General features: G+C 45.4%; 1 protein-coding gene across 2 annotated transcripts; it reads right to left on the bottom strand.

The window, feature by feature from the left end:
* Window positions 1-1,063: 1,063 nt before the first annotated feature.
* On the bottom strand, window positions 1,064-21,863 carry CSRP3 (cysteine and glycine rich protein 3). 2 transcript variants are annotated; one of them, XM_005900673.3, is made up of 6 exons: window positions 21,748-21,863; window positions 11,180-11,319; window positions 6,769-6,937; window positions 4,916-5,048; window positions 2,899-2,992; window positions 1,064-1,398 (listed from the first exon to the last, which is right to left on the bottom strand). In XM_005900673.3, the coding sequence occupies exons 2-6, from the start codon at window positions 11,289-11,291 to the stop codon at window positions 1,322-1,324; spliced, it is 585 nt and encodes a 194-aa protein (XP_005900735.1). In that variant the 5' UTR covers window positions 11,292-11,319; window positions 21,748-21,863; the 3' UTR covers window positions 1,064-1,321. The 2 variants fall into 2 exon arrangements, with proteins under 2 accessions (XP_005900735.1, XP_014335233.1); XM_014479747.2 differs by lacking the exon at window positions 21,748-21,863 and adding an exon at window positions 20,686-20,826.
* Between the last annotated feature and the right edge of the window lie 301 nt (window positions 21,864-22,164).

Genomic DNA, 22,164 nt, shown 5'->3' with positions numbered 1-22,164 from the left:
GAGATCCAACCAGTCCATCCTAAAGGAAATCAGTCCTGAATATTTATTGGAAGGACTGATGCTGAAGCTGAAGCTCCAATACTTTGACCACCTGATGTGAAGAACTGACTTATTGGAAAAGACCCTGATGCTGGGAAAGATTGAAGGCACGAGAAGAAGGGGATGACAGAGGATGAGATGGCTGGATGGCATCACCGACTCGATGGACATGACTTTGAGCAAGCTCTGGGAGTTGGTGATGGACAGGGAAGCCTGGCGTGCTGCAGTCCATGGGGTTGCAAAGAGTCGGACATGACTGAGCGACTGAACTGAACTGAATGAAGTCAGTGCAGGGCTTTGTCCATGACAGCAAGTATGCAGCCCTGAACAAATGCTCATTTTAAAAACATCTCCTTGGGTCTTGGAGCACAGAAAGCCCTACAGTTTAGTCTCATGTTCCATAATTTTTGTCAATAGATTTTCATTTGCTGCAAAGAATTGAGAATTTCATGGTAGTGGTAGAAATGCTGTGATTGTTAAAAGAGGAGGTGAGAAAATACACCCGCTTGAGCCGCCAAGGTCTTGCTGAGGAGGCAGAGGCAGACATTTTTAAATGGCTGCATTTCATTTGTGAGGCTGGCAGTTCGACAGGAGAAGTTTTAAGAAAGTTGCTAAACATTAGGGAATTGCTCTGGAATGAAAGAAAATCATGCTCATGTTGTGTTTACCACAGAAGCAGACTCCACATTTTGTTGCCATGTCTGAGTCTTCACGAATGTGTAATATTGCAAAGCCCGTGGTAAGGAGAAAAGGATGAGGTCTTGATTAGTTTGATATTCCTTTTAGAATTCACTGCCACGTTGTCTGTTTCCTCGGGGACCCCCTACTTTCTTCTCCATTCGTGCTAACTAGAAAGAAGCTTAGCTGACAGATTCTAGAAGACTGCTTCCCTCTGCCTGTTGCCTCCTCCTCCTCCTCCTCACTCCTCAGCTGACACCAACATCCTCTGCACAACTTGTTAAAAAACTTTTTTTTTTTTTTTTGAAAATGTCCCCTTATTTGAAAGAAAAGATCCAGAGACATACAAGGTGTCACTTAATTTTTATTTCTGGTCTCTCCCACCCCCAGGTATCATAAATAATAAAGCATTTTGTTTTGGACTTGACTGTTAATAATTTTCTTCCGAAGAGCTCTTCTAACTTCGGGTGAAGACTGTGATCGCTTCTGAGGAGAGATACCGTTCAGCCAGCGATGAGAGGAGGTTGGGAAGGGGTTTCCATCTGGGCAGGATTACTTGGGAAATGCTTTAGGCTGGTGAGAGACCTGAGACACGGTGCACGCTTCAATCTTTCTTTTCCACTTGGTGTGTAAGGCCCCCAAACCCAATACCTGTAGGGCCGAAGTTTTTGGCATAGCACACTGCGGACGAGAGAAAGAAGGGGACAGGGGAGGATGGGCCGGTCAGCACCATTATTTCAGTTCCCTGTATCTGAGCACAGTTATTTTACCTGGGTCAAGCGTCCTTTTTTTTTTTTTTTTTTTCTCCCAGGCATCCTTTTGATAAATGTGTTTATAAGTTACCTTTTAAACAAATTGAATTGTATTTTATATCTGCTTATAAAACTGTTTATGCGCCTTTGCACTCTCCTAAGTGTGTTCAGAGACATTTTCTCTTGAGTCCCCATAATCTGGCTGCCAGTTGCTTGCCCAGCACCCCCCGCCTCCTGCCTCCCTCCCTGCACTCCAGGTACACACTGCCTAGAATGAGCCACAATGTCCCAGCCTCGGTGCCTCTGCACTCACTGTTCCTGTTCTGGGACACCCCTTCCCAAAGCCAGAGGAAGCTTCTCTCTTCTAAGAACGCTTTCCTGGACCACTGTCTCCCCTGGTGCCCTGCACTGTGTGGCGCAGCACTTGGGAATGCAGTTATTCATACTTCTCTGCAGGTTGATCTCCCTACCAGCTGCCGCAGCATGTTAGAGGTTTCTGGCCCGTGAATGCTGAGGACCCTCTGTATGCTCTACTACCGGGAGCAGGCTGTCCCTGTCAGTTGCTGCATCAGCTTCCACCCGGTCTCATGCTGGGAGAAGCCGGGCCACCTGCAGTCTTGGTTAGCAATGTCCACCCTCTCCCCCCTCCCCAACTCTAACACACACATTCAGAGATCCTGAGAACCCATCATTGGGTGAAAAGGGTGAGGGGACCCTGCCTCCGGAGAAGCAGAATAGGGCTAGGAGAGGCTCTGAGGACAGTGCCACGGCCCTAAAGCATCCCCCTTCTTCTCGGCGTCAGGAAGGAGCTAAGCCTCTCTTCCTCTCTGCAAGACAGAGGGATGGTGGAGGCAGTTTGGGGCAGACCTGTGAGGACCAGAAGGCAAACCAGCTTGTCAGTTCTGTGTGATCACTAAGTGACGTGCAACTTCAGAACCAGACATGTCAGGAAGGAAGGGGGGAGGGAGGAGACAGGTGTGTCTTGATGAATTCAGCAGAGGCCAAACAGAGTTCATCCTCCCCAACCTCCCATCACCCCTATCTGCCAGTCATGTGGACAGAGCATTCAGGTTTTGGGAAGGGAATGTGATAAGTCCAGACCTGAGGCCCCTTCCAAGGCCAGTCAGGACACTGCTGCCTCCTTGGCCTCCCTCCTGCCAGGTGCCCAGCTGCCCTCAACTTCCCTGAGCATCTGTAAAGTATCAGGTCCCCCCACATGCTGCTGTGGAGGGGGGCCAGAGGTGGGTCAAGCGGAAGGTTACTTTCCATTCAGTGGCTGGCTTTGCCCTGCATCCTGGGAGCCCAAACCTGGATCAGGATGAGAAGCTACGCCTCTAGGCAGGCACAGGCCTCTCAGCAGGGACACAGGTTTCCCTCCCAAGGACCCTCCCTGAGAAAACATCTCAGGAGAGTCTCTGGAACCACTCACCTTTGCAGTAAAGTTCCCCATCTTTGTCAGTGACGTTTGTGGACTCTAGACTCTTCCCACAGATGGCGCAGCGAAAACAGGTCTTGTGCCAAGGCTGTGGGGCACAGGAGAGCAGGACAGTTGGATATTTAATAGGGCAGGCAGAGCATTTGCTTCCTTGTTAAGTCCCCTGACCAGTAGCATACAAAGGAGTGCCCTTGTCTTAATCATTGACCCAACTATTTGGCTCCCAGAATCATTTTTCCAGGGATTTGAGGAAAATGAGATACAGAAAATTGGCCTGTGATTCTTAGGACCCCTAAAGCTGGATTTATCAAAGTGATTTTCATATATATCCCTTCAGAACAGACTAAATAGAAGAGGGATTCCTCTTTCTAGAAGATCAAAAAATAAACTGGAGAGAGGGGAACTTGGACTTGAGGCAGTGGGTAACATACTGAATATAAAATGAAAAAAGAAAGGCGAAGAAATGGGCCATCATCTAGGGAATTCAGCCTCATTTTTAACTCTCTGTACCTCCTCTTTTTTTATTGGAGCAAGTTGATTTCCAGTGTTGGTTTCAGGTATGCAGCAAAGTGATACACGTGTGTGTGTGTGTGTGTTCTTTTTCAGATTATTTTCCATTATAAGTTATGAGATACAGAATATAGTTCCCTTGTTGTTTATACAGGTAGGTCCTTGTTATTTAACTATTTTATATATAGTAGTGCCTGTCTGTTAACCACAAACTCCTAATTTATCCCTCCCCACCCTTCCCCTTTGGTAACCAGAGGTTTGTTTTCTGTGTCTGTGAGTCTATTTCTGTTTTGTAAGTGAGTTCGTCTATAACATTTTTTTAGATTCCGCACGTAAGTGATATCCTCTGATCCTTGCCCTTCTCTTTCTGACTTAGTGTGATAATCTCTAGGTCTATCCATGGTGCTGCAAATGGCATCGTTTCACTAGATGTCTGAGTAGTATTCCATTGTGTGTGTGTACATTTGTTATCCATTCCTGTGTTGGTAGACATTTATGTCGCTTCTGTGTCTTAGCTATTATAAATAGTGCTGCAATAAACTTTGGGGCAGATGTATCTTTTTGAATGAAGAGTTTTCATCTTTTCTGACATATGCCCAGGAGTGGGATTGTGGGGTCATATGATAACTCTATTTTTAGTTTTTTAAGGAACTTCCCTACTGTTTCTCATAGTGGCTGTACCAATTTACATTCCCACCAACAGTGCAGGAGAGTTCCCTTCTCTCCACACCCCCTCCAGCATTTGTTATTTGTAGTCTTTTTGGTACTCTCCTTGTATTTCTGATGGAAGAAAGTTGTGTGGCTTAGATGACCCAGAAGATTGCCTGCCTTCTGGGTATCTGCATGTCTCCCATGCACAGCCCAGGGTCCTCACCTGTATTTAAGTGGCCAGTCCTGGGGTGGAGACAGTCCCTATATTTGGAGTCAGACACTCTCTGTGGCTTTCCTCCCCCTGGTTAGTATAAACAGGATCTTTGTCTGTCTTCAGGCTCAAATCGTTGGGTGAACACCCTGGCTTCAGGCCTGAAACTGGAGCTTGTGGACAAGTGTGGGTTACTGTCTCAGATGTTGAGGACTCTCCCTGTTGCCACAACGTTTCTGAATGAGGATACTTCTAGCTGCTGTGGGGTGTTTGCTGTGTGCATCAGTGTGGCGCCAATAGCAGGCTGAGTTATGCAGTGGCCTCAGCTTCCGGAACTGACACTTTTCTGGAAGGATTGTGGACACTGAAGACAAGGGAGCTTGTGTATCTTTGTATCTCCAGAGCTCCTAGCTAGGTGCCTTCCCTCCAGTGAGTTAATGTATATTGCATCAAATTCTACTAGTTCCGGTTTCCTAGGGCACTGCAGGGTGACCGTCACAGTCCAGGAAGGCAGGTGAGGATGAGTGGCTCCTAAGTGGCTCCTGGGAGCTAAGGAGGGTCTGCCTCCCCCTCTCATTCCTCTCAGCTCACGGGGTGGAGGCGGGCACATCCCCATCTGGCTCCTGTGGAAGTCCTTACCTTACCACCTCCCATCACCTTCTCAGCAGCATAGACCGACTTTCCGCATCGAGGGCACTTCTCCGATTCTCCAAACTTCGCAAACTTGGAAGGGTTGCTGCTGGTGGTGGCTGAACGTGCCTGCTTTGGGGACCTGGTGGAAATAGACAAACGAATGAAACCTATAGACTTCCCTTGGCAAATAGTATGAGCTGTGTGACCTTGAGCAAGTTACTAAACTTCTCTGTGCCTTAGACTCCTCATCTGAGAGTGGGAATAGTTACAGTGCCTGGCTCACTGTTGAGAAGGTTTAATGAGGCCAGATAACTAAAGCACTTAGAGCAGCACCTGCCTGGCATGCTGTAAGGACTAATGAATGTGAGCCAGAATTCATTTACATCTTTCCTTTCTGTTGTAAAGCACTTAGCAAATGTTCCATGTATGTAGCTTGTATTATTGCTATTGTTGTGTTATTATCCTGATTGCATATTTAGGGTTATCTGTACCATCTGGAAACCCACAGGTCTACTTTCCAAAATGAGTAAAAATATTACAAGGCAAGATAGCATCTTGACAGTTGATACTAAACAAACCATAGTCCAATGAGCTGATGCATTCCTTGTCACAATTCAGATTGTCACCCTGCATCCAAAGGTCACCTGCCCTCTTGAGAGCCATGTCTCAGATAGAGGCACAATAATAACCCTGCGTTTCCTTATCTTTTGGTGTTTCCTTGCACATTTATCATTTGAGTCTCATCATAACCCTCTAAAGTAGGTAGGAGAAGCTGGAGAGTAAGGGCCAGAGGAGTAACTGCCCAAGGTCAGCAGCTCATAACTGGTGAAGCTGGGATTAAAGCCAGGTCTCCAGACTCTCTTTCTGTCTGTGCAGCACCCCAGAAAAAGCCCTAGCATAGAAAAGTGAGCTTTGGGTAATGTGAAGCTGACATTGCAGCTGGTAGCATCTTTCTTTTTTAAATAGCATCTCCAGTTGGAGTTGAGTGATGAGAAAAATTTAAATGACAAATCACACATCCCTGTACTTTTACAGGCTCTACCATGGGCTGCGCTCTTTGAAAGGGACCAGATGACTCTTCAGATGCTATCACTGATCTCTGGGGGACACTGCCTCCATTGGGCTGGGTCTTTCTGCCAGTCCCACTGCAGAGCTGAGCCCGGGTACCAGCTGGCCAGATAGCAGCTGCAGGCCGGTGACTGTCAGTCTGTATACTCAGTTTTAGGCTGGAGGTCAGCACGATCATCAAGTAGAACAGACTGGTAGATGGAGGTGGCACAGTGTGAAATCCCTGCTTCCCTAGGATAATGCTAGGGAAACCTCAGCACTGTGCTGGTAACAGACAGGGCAGCTAGGAGACCCACAGAACAGTCATAATTGATTGTTTACTCAGCACAGTCCATCCCCACAGACCCACTCCCCCCTACAATGCAGACATTAGTAATCTTACATCCCAAGGGGAGAGATCTTTCAGCGACAAACACACAGAGAAGGGCCATTGCGTCCCTGCCGTCTATATGTAATTTACACAGAAATACTCAAAGGGGAAGGAAAGAGACTCCATGCGGTTTTGCAAAGGTCAAACAATAGGACATCTGTACATTCTGGGTTTTCTCTTGACATGCAAACCAAGAGCTATGGTGTAAAAGTAATTGCCCTTTAGAAAGACAGATAATTTAAAGAGTGTCTTCAGAGAGATGACACATTGTTAGAACTTGGTCAGACTGAGTATTCTGTTGTTGGCAAGTCAACAATGGGGTTCATTCTCCCATCTCCAGAAAACGTTGCCATGGGAACAGAATCACCTACCCTGAGAGCTGGGGCTTTTACTGGCAGGGAGAAGCGGGGCAGTAACTCACTGTTGGAACTGGAGTCCCAGGTGTTCGCCTGTGTCCGTGCTGAGGCAGCCAGCGCCTTGTCCATACCCGATCCCTTTGGGGCCATACCGGCGCCCGTAGCAGACCTTACAGTAGATCTCTGACTCGTGAGCTGCCACCGTGGTGCTGTCCAGCGCCTTCCTGCAGGCCACTGCCAGGGAAAGGAGGGTCTGGGAGTTAGGGCCTCGATTCTTCCCTCCTTCCCTGCGCCTCTAGTGCAAGGGGCCCCCTTGCCAAGGACCAAGGAGCCGAGCACGAGGGGCCCCCCAAGCCAAGTACATGACTTTGATTCCTGACCTGTGCATCTGCCCTGAGACATAGGTTTCCAAGACAGTCCTGTTTCACAGATGAGGAAATGGGAGCACAGAGAAGGGAAGTCCTGTTTTCACCAGTGCCCAGCTAGCAAGAGGTGGCAAGCAGGACTGGAACCCAGTGTGTGGTCTCAGACCAACTAAGAGTAGTTGTCCTTGAGCGTCTCACCCCAAATGACATCGGGAAGTGTGAGTGTTTATGTGTGGGGGTAAGCAGGGAGTGAGGCAGGGGGGGAACTTATTTTTTTCTTAATCACATCAGAATCAGCACTGAGCAGTTTCTCTATTTAAAATGGACTCTGAAGGGCACTGTGATATTCAGGGAGATAATTCTTGCTGAGACTACTTTTGATCCAGTGCTGGAAGGAGGGGATGTAATGAAAGGGTAGACCTGCTCTTAGGCTTCCATTGACTCAAGTCACTGTATATCACCTAATATAAACTATGGGCGATACTTTACATTAGTATAGTTATTACATATATTATACATAGTACGTAAGACTATTTTTCCAAAAAGAAGATTCATAGAAAATCTTCTATTAATTAACATTTTCAATTAATAGAAAAGTTTTTGTCAACTTGAATAAATAAATGTTTAAGGATGTAAATGAAAATGTCAAATACCCACTTATAATATTTAATAATATAAATAGAAAATATAAAATACATTGCTTTGGAGACATTAGCTTTTTTCTAATCTTACACAAATTCAGGAAACAAATTGCATCCAAATTATTTCTCTGCATCTTCACCTTCAACATCTCCCTTCTCAACAGTGTCTTCCTGAGGCAGCTGACCCAGCTCCCCAGAGCAGCTCATCCCCACGTCTGTCTGTATCTGAGAGGCAACCCTGTCTCCTCGAGCAGGAGGCTGTCACCTTGTGTGTCTCAACAAGAAGTACCTAATAACAATAAAATTAGGGCGGCTTTAAAAGCATATAGGATTTCCACAGCTTAATACCTTGCTGTATCGCATTGTAATGATGAGCCTTAAAGACTGTTTACGGTGATATGCAGTGCTTATAAGAGTGAGGTCATATCCCCAGGAATAATAATACATGTGCATTCAATTTGTTTGCCTCCTTTTTAGAAAACCAGTTCCATTAAGTGACCTCTATAAGCAATCCAACATTTAATGAGATTGTTTCAAGCTAATATGCCTTTCTCAAATGGTAATTTTTTTTTTTTTTTTAAGTAAGTAATTGAATACGAGAGAGAGAGAAGATACGGTGGTAGAAGAGGTGGGGTTGGCCAGAGGTCGGTGCTTATGTGGCTGGAGAAACAGGCATACGGGAGTTCAGTAAACAATTATGTCAATATTATGTGTGTTAAATTTTCTAATTAAAAAATTTTAAATAAACTGAGAGTCTGTCCTGTAGCATGAGAGACTTTATAAGGCTTTGAAGCCAAGGTGAACCCTTTTTGTGAGGAATAATTTTGGGGGGAAATGCCTTATATTTCAGCATATTAAGTATATATCTATCTTTGCCCTTCTTATCGCTGTCATTCCTAATCTCCAGAACAACTTGTTGAATATTTATAATGTTAGAGACTGAGTTCTTTGAGGTAAAAACTATTTTAATATCCCCAGAACACAGCACAGAGCCTAGTCCAAAGTTAGTCCTCTGTAAACATTTGTTGAGTGAATGAGTGAGTGAATTGATGTATGCATGCATGCATGAATATCAGTGACTTGTCCGTGATTACTACTACTACTACTACTAAGTCGCTTCAGTCGTGTCCGACTCTGTGTGACCCCATAGACGGCAGCCTACCAGGCTCCCCCGTCCCTGGGATTCTCCAGGCAAGAACACTGTAGTGGGTTGCCATTTCCTTCTCCAATACATGAAAGTGAAAAGTGAAAGTGAAGTATTACACAGCAGTAAATTTCAGAGCCAGCCTCGGATCCCTTTGACCCTACTCCAGTGCTCATTTCCATCACTCCAGGACTTCCTGGCCCCTGTCTTGTCCTAAACAATTCTGTAGCCACTCCCTAGCTTCTGACCAACCTTCACCCCCAGGCGCAGCAGAGTTGTGCTGTGCAATACCATAGCCACCTGCCCACCACATGAAGTAATAATGTGTGTATTGATGACATGTTGAAATTATTATTTTTTATATGTTGGGTTGAATGTTTAAAATTTTCACCTGTTTCTTTTTATGTTTTTAAAAATAGAGTTACTAGAAAAATGTTCTATATGTGGCTTGCATTATAGTTTTTTTGGATAGCGCTGGTAGGGAGGATTAAGATTTGTCTAGAAGTTTGGAGAACACTGGCCAAGGGACAGACTAAGGTAGACTTTGCCTCTATTTCCAGCAATTACAGAGTGACCTATGGACAGATCAGTCCTGTGATGAAACTATAGAAAAACATGCTCCAGAATCTTCTGTCCACCACTGCTGAAACCTGCTCAGATCCCCATCCCACCCGCGAGTTCTAAGGAGAATATTCAAGGGTTGAAAGGGATGTAAATGCTTGCATCCTTTCTACACGGTCCATTAAAGAGGGCATCTTCCTGCTTCCTGGGAAGGACAAGACACCCCTCACCATGGAAAGCATCGCTATCATTGCCTGCTCCCACTCAGATATCCAAGTTGATGGAAGGAGAATAAAGGCCTAGAGAACTGGACTTCAGGTGAAGAACCCCAGCTTTCTTCTTATAACTTGTGTGGCTGGTATAACCATGTCTGTTTTGTAAATGGGGAAATTGAGGCTCACCATGGTGAAATGACTTACGTGGTCACAGTTACAGTGCATGGCAGGGTTCAGACTCAAACCCTAGTCATTTTTACTCCAATTCCAATGTTCTTTCCAATATTTCTTATCCCTACTCTTTTAAAAGAACATTAGCTATTTTGGACAGAAGTCAGAGGGTTATGGAATAAATCCTCTTGAGCAATGACTTCTGGATAATTGTGATGATAATGGTGAATCTGCTGGATGTGTATGATGACTTAAAATTAACTACCCATCATTAAAACCTAAAACATTGGTAGATTTCCAATCCAATCACTCACAGCAGCATTTTCCCCTGTTCCTCAGTGAGAATTATGTATGTTGTAAGAGGTACAGGATAATGAAAACTTCTGGAGCAGATAAAACATTACTGTTACTGGAGGATGAAGGGTCTCTATGCCCTAACAGATGGAGCACTACCTTTGAAGTTCTGTTTGAAACAGTTTGAGGCAGCGTGATGCCTTGTGGCTGCTGGGTAAGACATGGGGATGGATGGAGCACTAGGCGGGGAGAGCGTCTGCCAAATGTCAAGTAAGACTAACCCTTAAGCCAGACCTACTGGAGGGAAGCAAAGAAGGTAAGTGCCCAAAACAGAACTGCTCTCCTACTAGAAGGCAGTCGGGTTGAGGAGACTAGACTGGGATTTGAAGGTACAGACTCTGCTCCTGGCTCTGTTGGCAGGTGCCTGTGACCCGGGCTTAGACATGAGAAATCACTTGTCCAGAGTCACATGAGTTGGGCAGAGCCTGACTCCTGGGTGGACCGCAGAGTCTTAAATGTCCCCCTAGTTTTGACATTTGTGAAACTGTGTCCAACAGGGGACGGTAAAGATTCCCCTTGTCAAGTTGATGGTGTCCCAAATTCTTCCCTTTCTGACCCTTCCAGAATCAGCCCCTGCTGTCCCCTCGCCTGACACTGGTTTTTTCTTAGGAAAGGCCCATCGCAGCTGGCTTCAGCGACTGCTGGCCTGTGGGAACAACCCATTGAGCCAAGTCCAGCCTGGCTGCAGATAAGTGATGACTTCCTTTCTCTGCCAAGTCACACTTTGTAAATATCGCCACGGGGTCAGGGTTTTCACCACTGGGAGCTTGTTCTGATTCTGAGCTGCAGGGAAACTGCCTCTGAGCCGGGCACGTGGTTGGAGAAGGGGTGCTTAGGAGAGCACCGTCCCTTCTTTAGGCCATTCCCCAGCGTGGTAGTCCTAACAAGGTCCCGGGGATGCTAATGCGTTGGGTCCTGGGGCCATCCGCTGAGAACGGCTGATACACAGTATCTGTGGCTAAGGGTGAGCTCTGGTGTGCCCTTGGTATGCTGAGGGACTGTCATGGTGTTCACATCCAACTCACTGCAGTGGAAACAGGTCTTGTGGAAACTCCTCCCATTGCACTGGATTTCTTCTGCGTGGTAGACGGTCTTTTCGCAGGCTCCGCATTTCGCTCCTCCACCCCAGTTTGGCATCTTGAAGACTCTCTGATCAAGGTCAAATCTAGCAGGATATAAAGCAAATACCCTCAGTTTAGGTGGCCTCCAGAGTGAACCAATCATGGTTGACATATACACATTGCTGCTGCTGCTGCTAAGTCACTTCAGTCGTGTCCGACTCTGTGTGACCCCACAGACGGCAGCCACCAGGCTCCCCCATCCCTGGGATTCTCCAGGCAAGAACACTGGAGTGGGTTGCCATTTCCTTCTCCAAGGCATGAAAGTGAAAAGTGAAAGTGAAGTCTCTCAGTCATGTCCAACTCTTAGCGACCCCGTGGACTGCAGCCTACCACGCTCCTCCGTCCATGGGATTTTCCAGGCAAAGTACTGGAGTGGGGTGCCACTGCCTTCTCCGCATATACACACTACTGTATATAAAATAGATAACTGATAAGGACCTACTGTATAACACAGGGAACACCACTCGATACTCTGTAATGACCTGTATGGGAAAAGAATCTTAAAAAGAGTGGATATATTTATAATGGATTCATTTTGCTGTGCAGCAGAAAGTAACACATTGTAAATCAACTATACTTCAAAAAAAAAAGAACCAATCCTTAGTAGTCCTGTGGCCTGCAGACCAGGATCAAGCCCCAGTTTGTTGGTGGTTCATTCATTCATTCAGCAAATGGTTACTGTGTGTAAGTCAGCGGATAAGCTCAGACACTTAGAGCAAGCTCTGAGCCAGTCACTTTGCTACTGTGGGTGTCAGTTTCCTCTTTTGTTAAAAATTAATAGTCCCTCTTCCTGTGTACCTCACAGGGTTCTCAGAATGGATAAACTGGTTTTGTGTATCTGAAATTGTATGCAAATATTCAGTATTGTTATTTTCTTCCATCTAGATGTTTTTAAAACTGTTCCATCAGAAGTGGGAACAACCTATGAAAACCATATCTTATCTAGCTAAGTGTTTTTTGAGTCACCTTGGGTCTTGCTAAGATGCAGATTCTGCTTTGGTTGATCTGAGGAGGGGAGGAAGTTCTGCGTGTCTCAGACTCCAGGATGAGCTGATGCTGCTAGGAGTGAACCACCCTTTGGTTAGCAAAGCCTTCGCCAGTCATGCGTGTGTGCTGAGTCACTTCAGTCATGTCTGACTCTGTGCGATCCCATGGACTGTATTCCACTAGGCTTCTCTGTCCACGAGATTCTCCAGGCAAGAATACTGGAGTGGGTTGCCGTGCCCTCCTCCAGGGAATCTTCCCCACCCAGGGATCGAACCCACATCTCTTAGGTCTCCTGAATTGGTAGGCAGGTTCTTTACCACTGGTGCCACCTGGGAAGCCCTGATAAAAATACAAATACATATGTAATATTTTAAAACTCTCTTCAGATTCATTTCATCTACCCATTAATTCCTTTTTAAGAAATATCATTGCCCAGGTAATGAGCTATGTTGGCACCACACTAGATCAGTGGTTTGGAAACCTACCTCCTGCCATTAGGGCTACCAGCAACTTGCCGTGTGCATGGAAATGAACTTCATAGGGTCTCTTTATATCTGTTTTCCCACCTGTGCTATGAAGAGAGTCCTTCTTTTCTTTGCTGCTTCACAGTGTTGTTTAGAGGATGTGCAAGAAGGTACTTATCACTGCTCTCAGGGACAGGTGTGATTCCAGGAGCCAGGTGATGTTCCTGTGAGTCTGCCCACATCCTTTAAGCACCTTCTGTTGCCAGGAGCTGCTGACAGCCAGCCCCAGGCCACCCTTGTCCCCTCACTAGAGAACTATGTTTCAGAGATACCAGGCTAGGAGAGACATCAAGAATTTTTTTTCCTCTTTCCTTCTGTAGACACAGAATGTATAAGAATGTATACAGTGTATAAGAATGAATCCAGTTTTCAGTTTCCCCAGAGCAGAACTAAACTAAGCTGTCCATGCTCAGTGAGATCTCTGAAATCCTGTCAGTCCTGGGGCCTGAATTTTCTCTGGGATCCTTTGGTTTGTAAGAATTCTGGTGTGTCATCTTGTCATTGGCACCAAGCACTATCAGACCATTCCAAGTGGCTGCTTCGACTTTCTGCTTCCCTTCCAGGAAGCCAGTCACCTTCTTATAATAGTTGGCGATTAACACTAAAGCTCCTGAGTCACCTGGTATGGATTGTGTCTTCCAGCCTCATAACAGAGACAGGTTTTGCTAAGAAACAGAAGGCAAATAGCAAACAGATCATGGAACCCAATACTAGGACAAAAGGGAAACTCTCCATCTAAATGCTTTACAAGGAGCTTTCCTTTCTTCCAACAACGAGTTAGGTTAGCCAGAAACCTACCCTTCCTCTCAGAGAAACAAGCTCTTCTTTTTATCCAATAAAATCTTAGAAAATATAGCCACACCATGAGGCTTGTGGGCTCTGAATTCCCCAACCAAGGATTGAACCCTGAGCCCTTAGCAGTGAAAGCGCCAAGTCCTAACCACTGGCATGCATGCTCGGTTGCTTCAGTCATGCCTGACTCTTTGTGACCCATAGACTGGTAGCCGTGCCAGGCTCCTCTCTCCGTGGGATCCTCCAGGCAAGAATACTGGAGTGGGTTGCCTTGCCCTCCTCCAAGGGATCTTCCTAACCTGGGGACTGAACCCACGTCTCCTGCATTGCAGGTGGATTCTTTACCCACTGAGCCACCTGGGAATTCCCCTAACCACTCCTCCAGGAAATTCCCCAAAATGTTTTTTAAAAAGGAAACCTTTAGTGCTATTTCTATAGTTCAGGTTGTTCAATATAGTGGCAAGAATAATGGATTTTTAGTTGAAAGCCTTGGGGTCAAATCTGCATTCATTCATTCATTCATTTAATTACCATGCGTTTACTACCACCTATCATGTGTCAATGTATCATGTGTCATGTATTGGGCTTCCCTAATAACTCAGTTGGTAACGAATCCGCCTGCAATGCAGGAGACCCAGTTCAATTCCTAGGTTGGGAAGATCCTCTGGAGAAAGGGATAAGCTACCCTCTTCAGTATTCTTGGGCTTCCCTTGTGGCTCAGCTGCTAAAGAATTCTCCCACAATGCAGGAGACCTGGGTTCGATCCCTGGGTTAGGATGATCCCCTGGAGAAGGGAAAGGCTACCCACTCCAGTATTCTGGCCTGGAGAATTCCATGGGCTGTATAGTCCATGAGGTTGCAAAGAGTCGGACATGACTGAGCGAATTCACTTTCACCTTTCACTTTCTGTCATGTGTCAGACACTGCACTAATTTCTTGGTGAGGGAATCAAGGAGGAGAAAGCTTATAAAGATGGGTACTTTGTGTCCCATTCCCTAGCCTTGAGAAGCCTACATTCTAGGAAAATATCTAGGAAGATAGGCAAGAACCAGCATACTCTGTACCAGAAAAGAGTCTTTTGGGATGAGTCGGACACGACTGAAGTGACTTAGCAGCAGCAGCAGCAGCATGCAAATTTAAAGGAGGAAATGACTTAGCCACTTACCTACATTTAGATTGGGGAAGAAAGCAGTGAGTTGTTAGAGGATCACAGAAAACATCACAAAGAGTTTACCAGACAGAGAAAAGGAAAAAGGACATTTCAGGCAGAGAAAAGAGCACACAGAAAGGCTTTGTGATCTTAAAACACCCTGAAAGAGCTCAAATTGTTTATACTTTACTTTCAGGGACAGAATAGACTTTTAATATTGCAACCTCATGTATACACAAGATGAGGCATAAAAAGTAGACATTTGGGGGTAATATTTTAGCCAACTTCTTTTTCCAAGATCCATCCTTCTCTGACTAAAGATGATACATTTTTGGAAAAGGGTAGAATCATGTAATTTTGCTCATGTTCATTTTGATCCTGAGTTTCAATATAATATAAAATAGAGAAGAAATGTAATACATATCTAGAAATGTGACTTGTGAAATTAATGACATGAAAAATTTCAATGAAAACAACCCCAGGTCAAATTTCTCATTTCACATCTTCAATGGAGATTTCATTGGCATGTCTTGCAATTTAATGGGAGACAGAGATGCCTCTTAGGGGGATTGTGTGTGTGTGTGTGTGTGTGTTCAGCAGTTGTCTACACATGGTACTTTTCAAAGTAAGTATAAGATTACAGATAATAGCTATTCACAAGGTAATGGAGCCTGCAGAGGTTGTTTTTAAGTGATCATAAATATCTGACATACATTTATCAAGATGTCAGGACACAAAATAGAAATCCATAAGCATTCAATTAAACAGGTGCTCAGGTCCACTTCTAAAGATGGAAGTGTAGCTATGGGGGCTTAATGCAAGAGACATCTCTGATTTCTTCTTTGGATGCTCAAGGCCAAATGGCAGTGTGCGTTGTGAAGCAGCCTGAATGGGAAGACACGGGCTTTAATCTTGACCTTGCGGCCTTGAAAGTGGGTGAAAAATGACAATGTTATATCCTGCACTTTCCTCACAGGATCCTTGTGAAGGTCATGGAAAGATGATGGAATTTAAAGCAGCATTGAGAAGCTGTTCAATGGCAAGTCATTGTTACTCACTTTATTTCAGGTTATTCAACCTGAATAACCATCTGCTAATTAAGTCACTATGATTTGAAAGAACCTTTAGGTCTTGGGTTACATACCTAACCTCAGCCTCTCGCATGGCTTTGGAATTCCTGTGTCTCAACATTCCCTGAGCCAGGCCTGGAGTGCAAGTTTACTCTGGCAAGGTCCAAGGGATGGGCCACTTGTTTATCAGCATTGCCTGGCACAGGCAAGGGTCACTGAAGGTGGGATACCAAATATAGGCTTGCCCGTCACTCAGCCCCATTTGTCACCTGGATCAGAGTCTCCATCACATCACCTGGCGCTACTCCCTGGGCCAGTCCCAGAGATGGTCTTGTCTGTGAGTCAGGATTAAAATGGGAGACAGTCCGGGATTTAGGAGGATGAAAGAGAATGCCAGACCCTGCCATGTCAACTAGGGAGAGGGTGGACTCCAGACTGCTGAATACCCAGTTCCCAGTGAGAGCTACCTGTATGGATTTCTTAATGAATAATGCTGTGGAAGAGATTATACTGGAATGCACTATTGTGGGGACTGGAGAAGAGAGTAAGCCAGATGCAGGAGGCCAGAGTTCTAGTTCTGCCTGGCCTTTTCGAAGCTGTGTGATCTGGGAAAGCCATGCAGGCTCTCTGAACGTTAATGTCTCTCTCTAAAACAGGCATGATAATCTCATCTATTTCACTATTTTGGGGAGGATGGTAGTTGTTTGAGTGAGTGAAATTGCAGAGTATTATAAAATGTGAAAGCTGATGAGTCCTGCAATAACTCTAAGTTGTTCACATATCTATCTTAATTTTTTAAAATATTGCTGTACTGTGTATTTTGGGCACATTCTTCCTAATTCAATACTTGCTTTTTCTTTTTTTAAACTACCAACTATAGAGCTGAATGGAGAAGGAGATGGCAACCCACTCCAGTACTCTTGCCTGGAAAATCCCATGGACGGAGGAGCCTGGTAGGCTACAGTCTATGGGGTCGCAAAGAGTTGGACACGACTGAGCGACTTCACTTTCTTCTTTCTTATAGAGCTGAAAGGTGATACCTTAGGGCAAAAGTGGGTGGGGTAGATAAAATAGGTGCTCAGTGATTCTGTTTTTTCTTTATTAGGGGTCCATTAAAGAACCAGGCCACGGGCTTTGAGCAGACACCGCCAGTGACAATGCTCTTTTCATCTCAGTGTTGGTTGTTCTGTTAGAGGCCTGATTCCACATAGTGAGTTAAATTGTCTGCACTGACTGAAGCAAAGATTTGGATCCTAGAAACACATATCTGGAATCTAAGTGATAATCAGTACTAATATAATCGTGTTGTTGAGTCAAATTATCTGGAGCCTGGCCCTTGGACCAGGCCCTGTGGCAAATCTCATTTAATCTTTACAGCCACTCTTCAAGATAGGTGCTTACAACATTCACTTTAGAGACAGAGACAAGGAATCTTGGGGAAATTACATTGCTCAGTGGCTAGTGGTTCTGGCCGTACTTGGCTAGTTTGTGTCACATGGCTAGGTTGGAACTTAGGCGGCTCTAACTCCGAAGCTGTGTTCTTCTGTTAACCTTAGCTACTACTTATTGTTTACTGAGTGTCAGTTACTTTATATATTACTACTTTTAATACAACAGCCCTGTAGAGCAAATGTTGTGATTCCCATTTTGTAGATGAGAAAACCGAGGCACAGAAAGCTAAAGTGACTTGGCTGAAGTCCCATAGCTAGTAAGCAGCAGAACCACAAGTCAAACCCCGTGGAAGCTGGTTCTGTGCCCCATGTCCCTGCTTACAACACACTGGAGAGGGGTCCAGAGTCAGCAACTCCATTAACCAAACTTCACAGGTGATGGGAACTGGGGTCTTACCGACCTGTCATCTCTCTGTGGGGCAGAGAGAGTACTCATGGGTGGGAGTAACGGGGCGATGGAATTCAATTTAGTAAAATAAAGGACTTTCCTAGAGTCAGTGCTCCTCACACATGGAAAGGGCTCCCTTGGGACTAGAGAGTTCTTTCTTCCTCTTGACTTAGCTTGGGCTGGATGGCCAAGTGGCTGCAATGTGGTGAAGCCCTTTCAAGGGTACTTCCTGAGACAGATTTAGGAATCTAATTGGTGACTGGAACCTCACCTGGCAGAGAAGCTGCCCAGAGGTATTTCCTCTTAAACACTGCCTCTTTAGTTTTTTCATCCAGGTAAAACAGATAATGTGGGAAAACAAGGGCTTTGGAAAGAACCAAACCAGGGTTCAAGAAGCACTATCTATTCAACTGTGGGCAAAGTACTCAAAATCTTTGAGCTCAATGTCATCATGTACATAAAGAGAGGATGAGAAGGCTTTTCTTAGAAGGTTGTTTTTGGTTAAATAAGACAGCAGTAATAGCAAAGATACTATATATAAATGCTTACACATAGCGGGTGTTTAATAATTTTAGTTGCTTTCATTATTACTGTTAGTGTTTTTAGTCTCCAGTTTTAAAATCCATTTTCTTTTCTTTTTTAAAAATGTATTTATTAGGCTGAGCCAGGTCTTCGATCTTTGTTGCAGCATGCGAGATCTTTAGTTACGGCATGTGGGATCTAGTTCCCCAGTCAGGGGTTGAACCTGGGCCCCCGGCACTGGGAGCACCAGAGCCTTAGCCACTGGGCTACCAGGAAAGACCCTAAAATACGTTTTCTTAAATAAATCTTTCCCACTCCTTCTCCATGGCTCTTCTGTTCAGACTGTGAACCCACTCTGTTTCTCAGCCTTCAGAGTGTGCTGTACCCAAGAACAGATGAAGCCTGGCAGCAGGGACAGCACGTTGGCAGGGTCCTGAGCCTGTGCCCTGGGGCAGCCACTTCCTCACTTGGGCAGTTCTGGTGCCTAATACCCGCTGACCTTGCTGGTGCTCTGGACTTGGAAGGGAAGCAGTGAACCCAAACAGAGTGCCCGTGGCCCAGGGAGACCGTGGCTCCCCCTGGGTAGGACACGCAAGGTCGGCAGCTTCCTGCTAAGCTTCTGAGGAGATACATGAAGTCCCCCTTCCAGAGGCCCTTTCTCAAAGTCTGGAGAGCATAGGTCACTTAATCCCAGTACAAAAATACACACAGCTCTTTTAAAATTCAGACAGAGTAGACACACCTGTCCCTCAAACTAAGGCTGTAGCGCACGGGTCATATTCTATCTATTCTGGAATCGTCTCTGAGATGTGGCCGACTGTTACTCTCAGAAACTCGCTTGGTTCTCTCTTGACCTTTATAATTTGTTTTTAAAGACCACGTTGCACCTTAGTTTGCAGCCTGTTCAGCCACTTCCTAGCCATGTGACCCTGAGTGATTACTTTGCTTCTTTGAAGTTTCATTACTTGCTCTGAAGAATGATGTCTTGCAGGACTTTTGGTGACTTTTGGCTACCTGTGTTCCACACCTGCGCAGGGCAGTAAACAACCGACAAATCATGATCCTTCCCCTTGCCCATGATAAGGTCGCTGGTCAGGCTCAGAGAAGCTTCTGTCTTCTTTGGCCCCCAAAATAAGACAATGATTGTCTCTTCTCCCGCTTCCCTTCATTGTAGTGAATAACTTCGATTCTTCACAGTTGAAGGCATCCCATTTCTCTTTGGCTGTGAAGTCCAGCTCTTGGATATAGTACTCCTGAAAATCTGAGTGGCACACTTATAATTGGAAGTCTGCCTGCCTCAGGAGTTCTATTTCCTGTGTATTATATTCCTTGTCTGCATCCTTCCTCTTGTAAAACACGTTAATCATCTAACTCTTGGTCAGCTTGTTATTTGCTCCGACCTCTATCATCACACTTGTAGTGGCTCAGATGGTAAAGAATCTGCCTGCACATGCAGGAGACCCGGGTTCAATTCCTGGGATGGGAAGATCCCCTGTAGAAGGGAACGGCAACCCACTCCAGTATTCTTTCTTGGAGAATTCCATGGACAGAGGAGCCTGGCAGACTACAGTCCATGGGGGTCACAAAGAGTCGGACACAACTGAGCAACTAACACACTTGTACTTAGCAGGAAATCCTCTTGCAGCCCATGGGGTTTGGCCCTGTGCCTTTTCTCCAAGGCCTTGATTATTTGTACAGTTTTACTAAGCTTACAGACTACTTTCTCATACTTTATTCCATTTGCTTCTAACAAATGCCCTTGGGATAGGTGGCCTAACTTTAATTTTTACTGTTCAGAAATGGAAACTCAGAGAAGTGATATTCAAAGCTAGAATTTGAACTGCCTCTATGGCTGAGGCTCTTCATTTGTTTCTATTTCCTTTTTCAAGTTCGAAGAATTTCTTTCTTTTTTTTTTTAAACATAAACTTTTTTTTTTTTTTTGGCCACACTGGCTCTTTGCAGCATGCAGGCTGGCACCGTTTTAGTTGCCCAGTGGCATGTGGAATCTTAGATCCCCAGTCATGGATCAAACCCACACTCCCTGCACTGGAAAGCAAATTCTTAACCGCTGGACCACCAAGGAAGCCCCCCAGGATTTCTGAATTTGTATTCTCCCGAGTCTGTCTCCTCGTCTTCCAGGAGGACTGTAGCAATTTGCCTGTTGAAAGATCCTGCTCACTCTTTCCTTCTCCTTCTCTGCCCCCCAGTCCCCTTCCTCCTCCATCTCCAGTGGATGACTTGTGTGAGGGGCTGCAGGGCACCTGTCTGCCCGTTTGAGAGGATTCTGAGCCTGGGGGTCACCTGTACCCCTACCAACAGGCAGGGCTTGTTTTAAGGACTGAGTTGTTTAGAATGGAACCGAAGTCAAGCCAGAAGAGTCTCTGACATTTTCTGGGTCGTAAAGAAGTTTTATATGCATTGCGATGAACTGAATATACCCAGTGTTGCAGTTCAATCCCCAAAATATTATAAACTGAGGACATAGGTTTTCCCCATTTTCCTGCCCTTTTTGTATTGATGCCCACCTTTCCTTGCATTCAGGAGACGGCCAGTACAAGCTCATCAATGGCAATGAATTGTAAATTGTACTGCGGAGACAGGGGTCCTCAGACTTGTTCGCCAACCCTTCCTTCTTGAGGAGTCACCACCTTGGCTCAGTGAAGGGAACAGGATTTAGAGGCGGTGGCTCTGATCCTTGAGCAGCGTTTTCACTCGTTTCTCATTCTCAGTCACACTCATGCCTGTCATTCACTGGGATGTAACAACAACAGTAACAACAGAATCCTGTACTGAAATCTAGAGGAAACATTGGGAATCACCCCTCAAGCCCCAGCTGGGAATGATCTTCCAGTAAACAGAACTTTTAATGGATTTTCAACACAGACGTGTCTTTTGGAGGGGCTTGTTTTGAGTAGTTTCAAATGATTAAGAGCAAGTCTGTTGCTGAACATCCTTGGGATATAAAATCAGTTTTAAATCAATGACTCTTTTGAGTTTTACCAAAGTGCAAGAGAGGATAAGGTGAACTGTAGAAGTCTGAGTCCCTCACTCACACCTTTTGAAAAAGAACAGATCCTTGTATTCTAAGCATTGGAAAGGTGGCTTCTGCTGTATCGTGTCTATTTAACCACTTTGTGCAGGGCTTTACAGTTTAGGAAAATGTCACCACATCCATATTGATCCTGGCAGAGGAGACCAAGACCCTAAGGGCAGGAACTTTCTCAAAGTCACACGTCATTCATTATGTGATCCTAGGACTAGAATGAATGCCTTTTGACTAAGACAATAAGAAACATTATTCCATCAAAGTCGTTTTAGACCAAAAATGATCCCTTACTCATTCTCTGTGAGCTTTCCTTGCACCCTCAAATGCTAATCACCCTTTGAGGAGTGTTCTAGACAACTGGGTTTACCCCAGAATCGAGCATAACTTGAGCCTCCTTACACAGAACCAGAGTGGCTGGTGGCGCTTGAAAGAAATACACACTTACTCTATGAAACACACCCTTACTCTATGGACCCTTCCTAGTCCCAACGCGCCCCCAGGCCAGCCCACCCCCAGGCCTGATGCCCTTCGCTCCACTCACCTGTCTGTGTGATCTCTGTCGGCTCAGCTGCATAAAGGGGCTCACGTCTGCTTTAAATACATGGGGGCCGTCACCAGCCTTGGCCTGCGGTTCAGGGAAGGGGAGGGAGGCTGAGGGGAGGGGGTGAATGAGACATGAGTAACACAACTGCTATCAGAGGCTGAAAATAGCTTGTGACCAAAGCCCTGAGTGTCGTTCCCCCCACACCAGCTGCAAGGCCCTTGGAGAACCATATCGCCTGGGTTTTGTATTTGCCAATCGCCTTTGGCACACAGGGATCAATTTGTGGATTGTGCATTTCTGATCAAGTGGTGGGAACAGGAACAAAAGCAAGGAAGGATTTTACACCTAAAATCATTTTTCCCGGCTCTCAGTCCCCTGACCTTCCTGGAAATCAATGCAGAGTACCTGCATATG

This window comes from Bos mutus, chromosome 29, assembly GCF_027580195.1.
Source record: "Bos mutus isolate GX-2022 chromosome 29, NWIPB_WYAK_1.1, whole genome shotgun sequence".
In the NCBI taxonomy this organism is placed as follows: domain Eukaryota; kingdom Metazoa; phylum Chordata; class Mammalia; order Artiodactyla; family Bovidae; genus Bos; species Bos mutus.
This window is presented reverse-complemented; position numbering and strand designations above follow the sequence as displayed.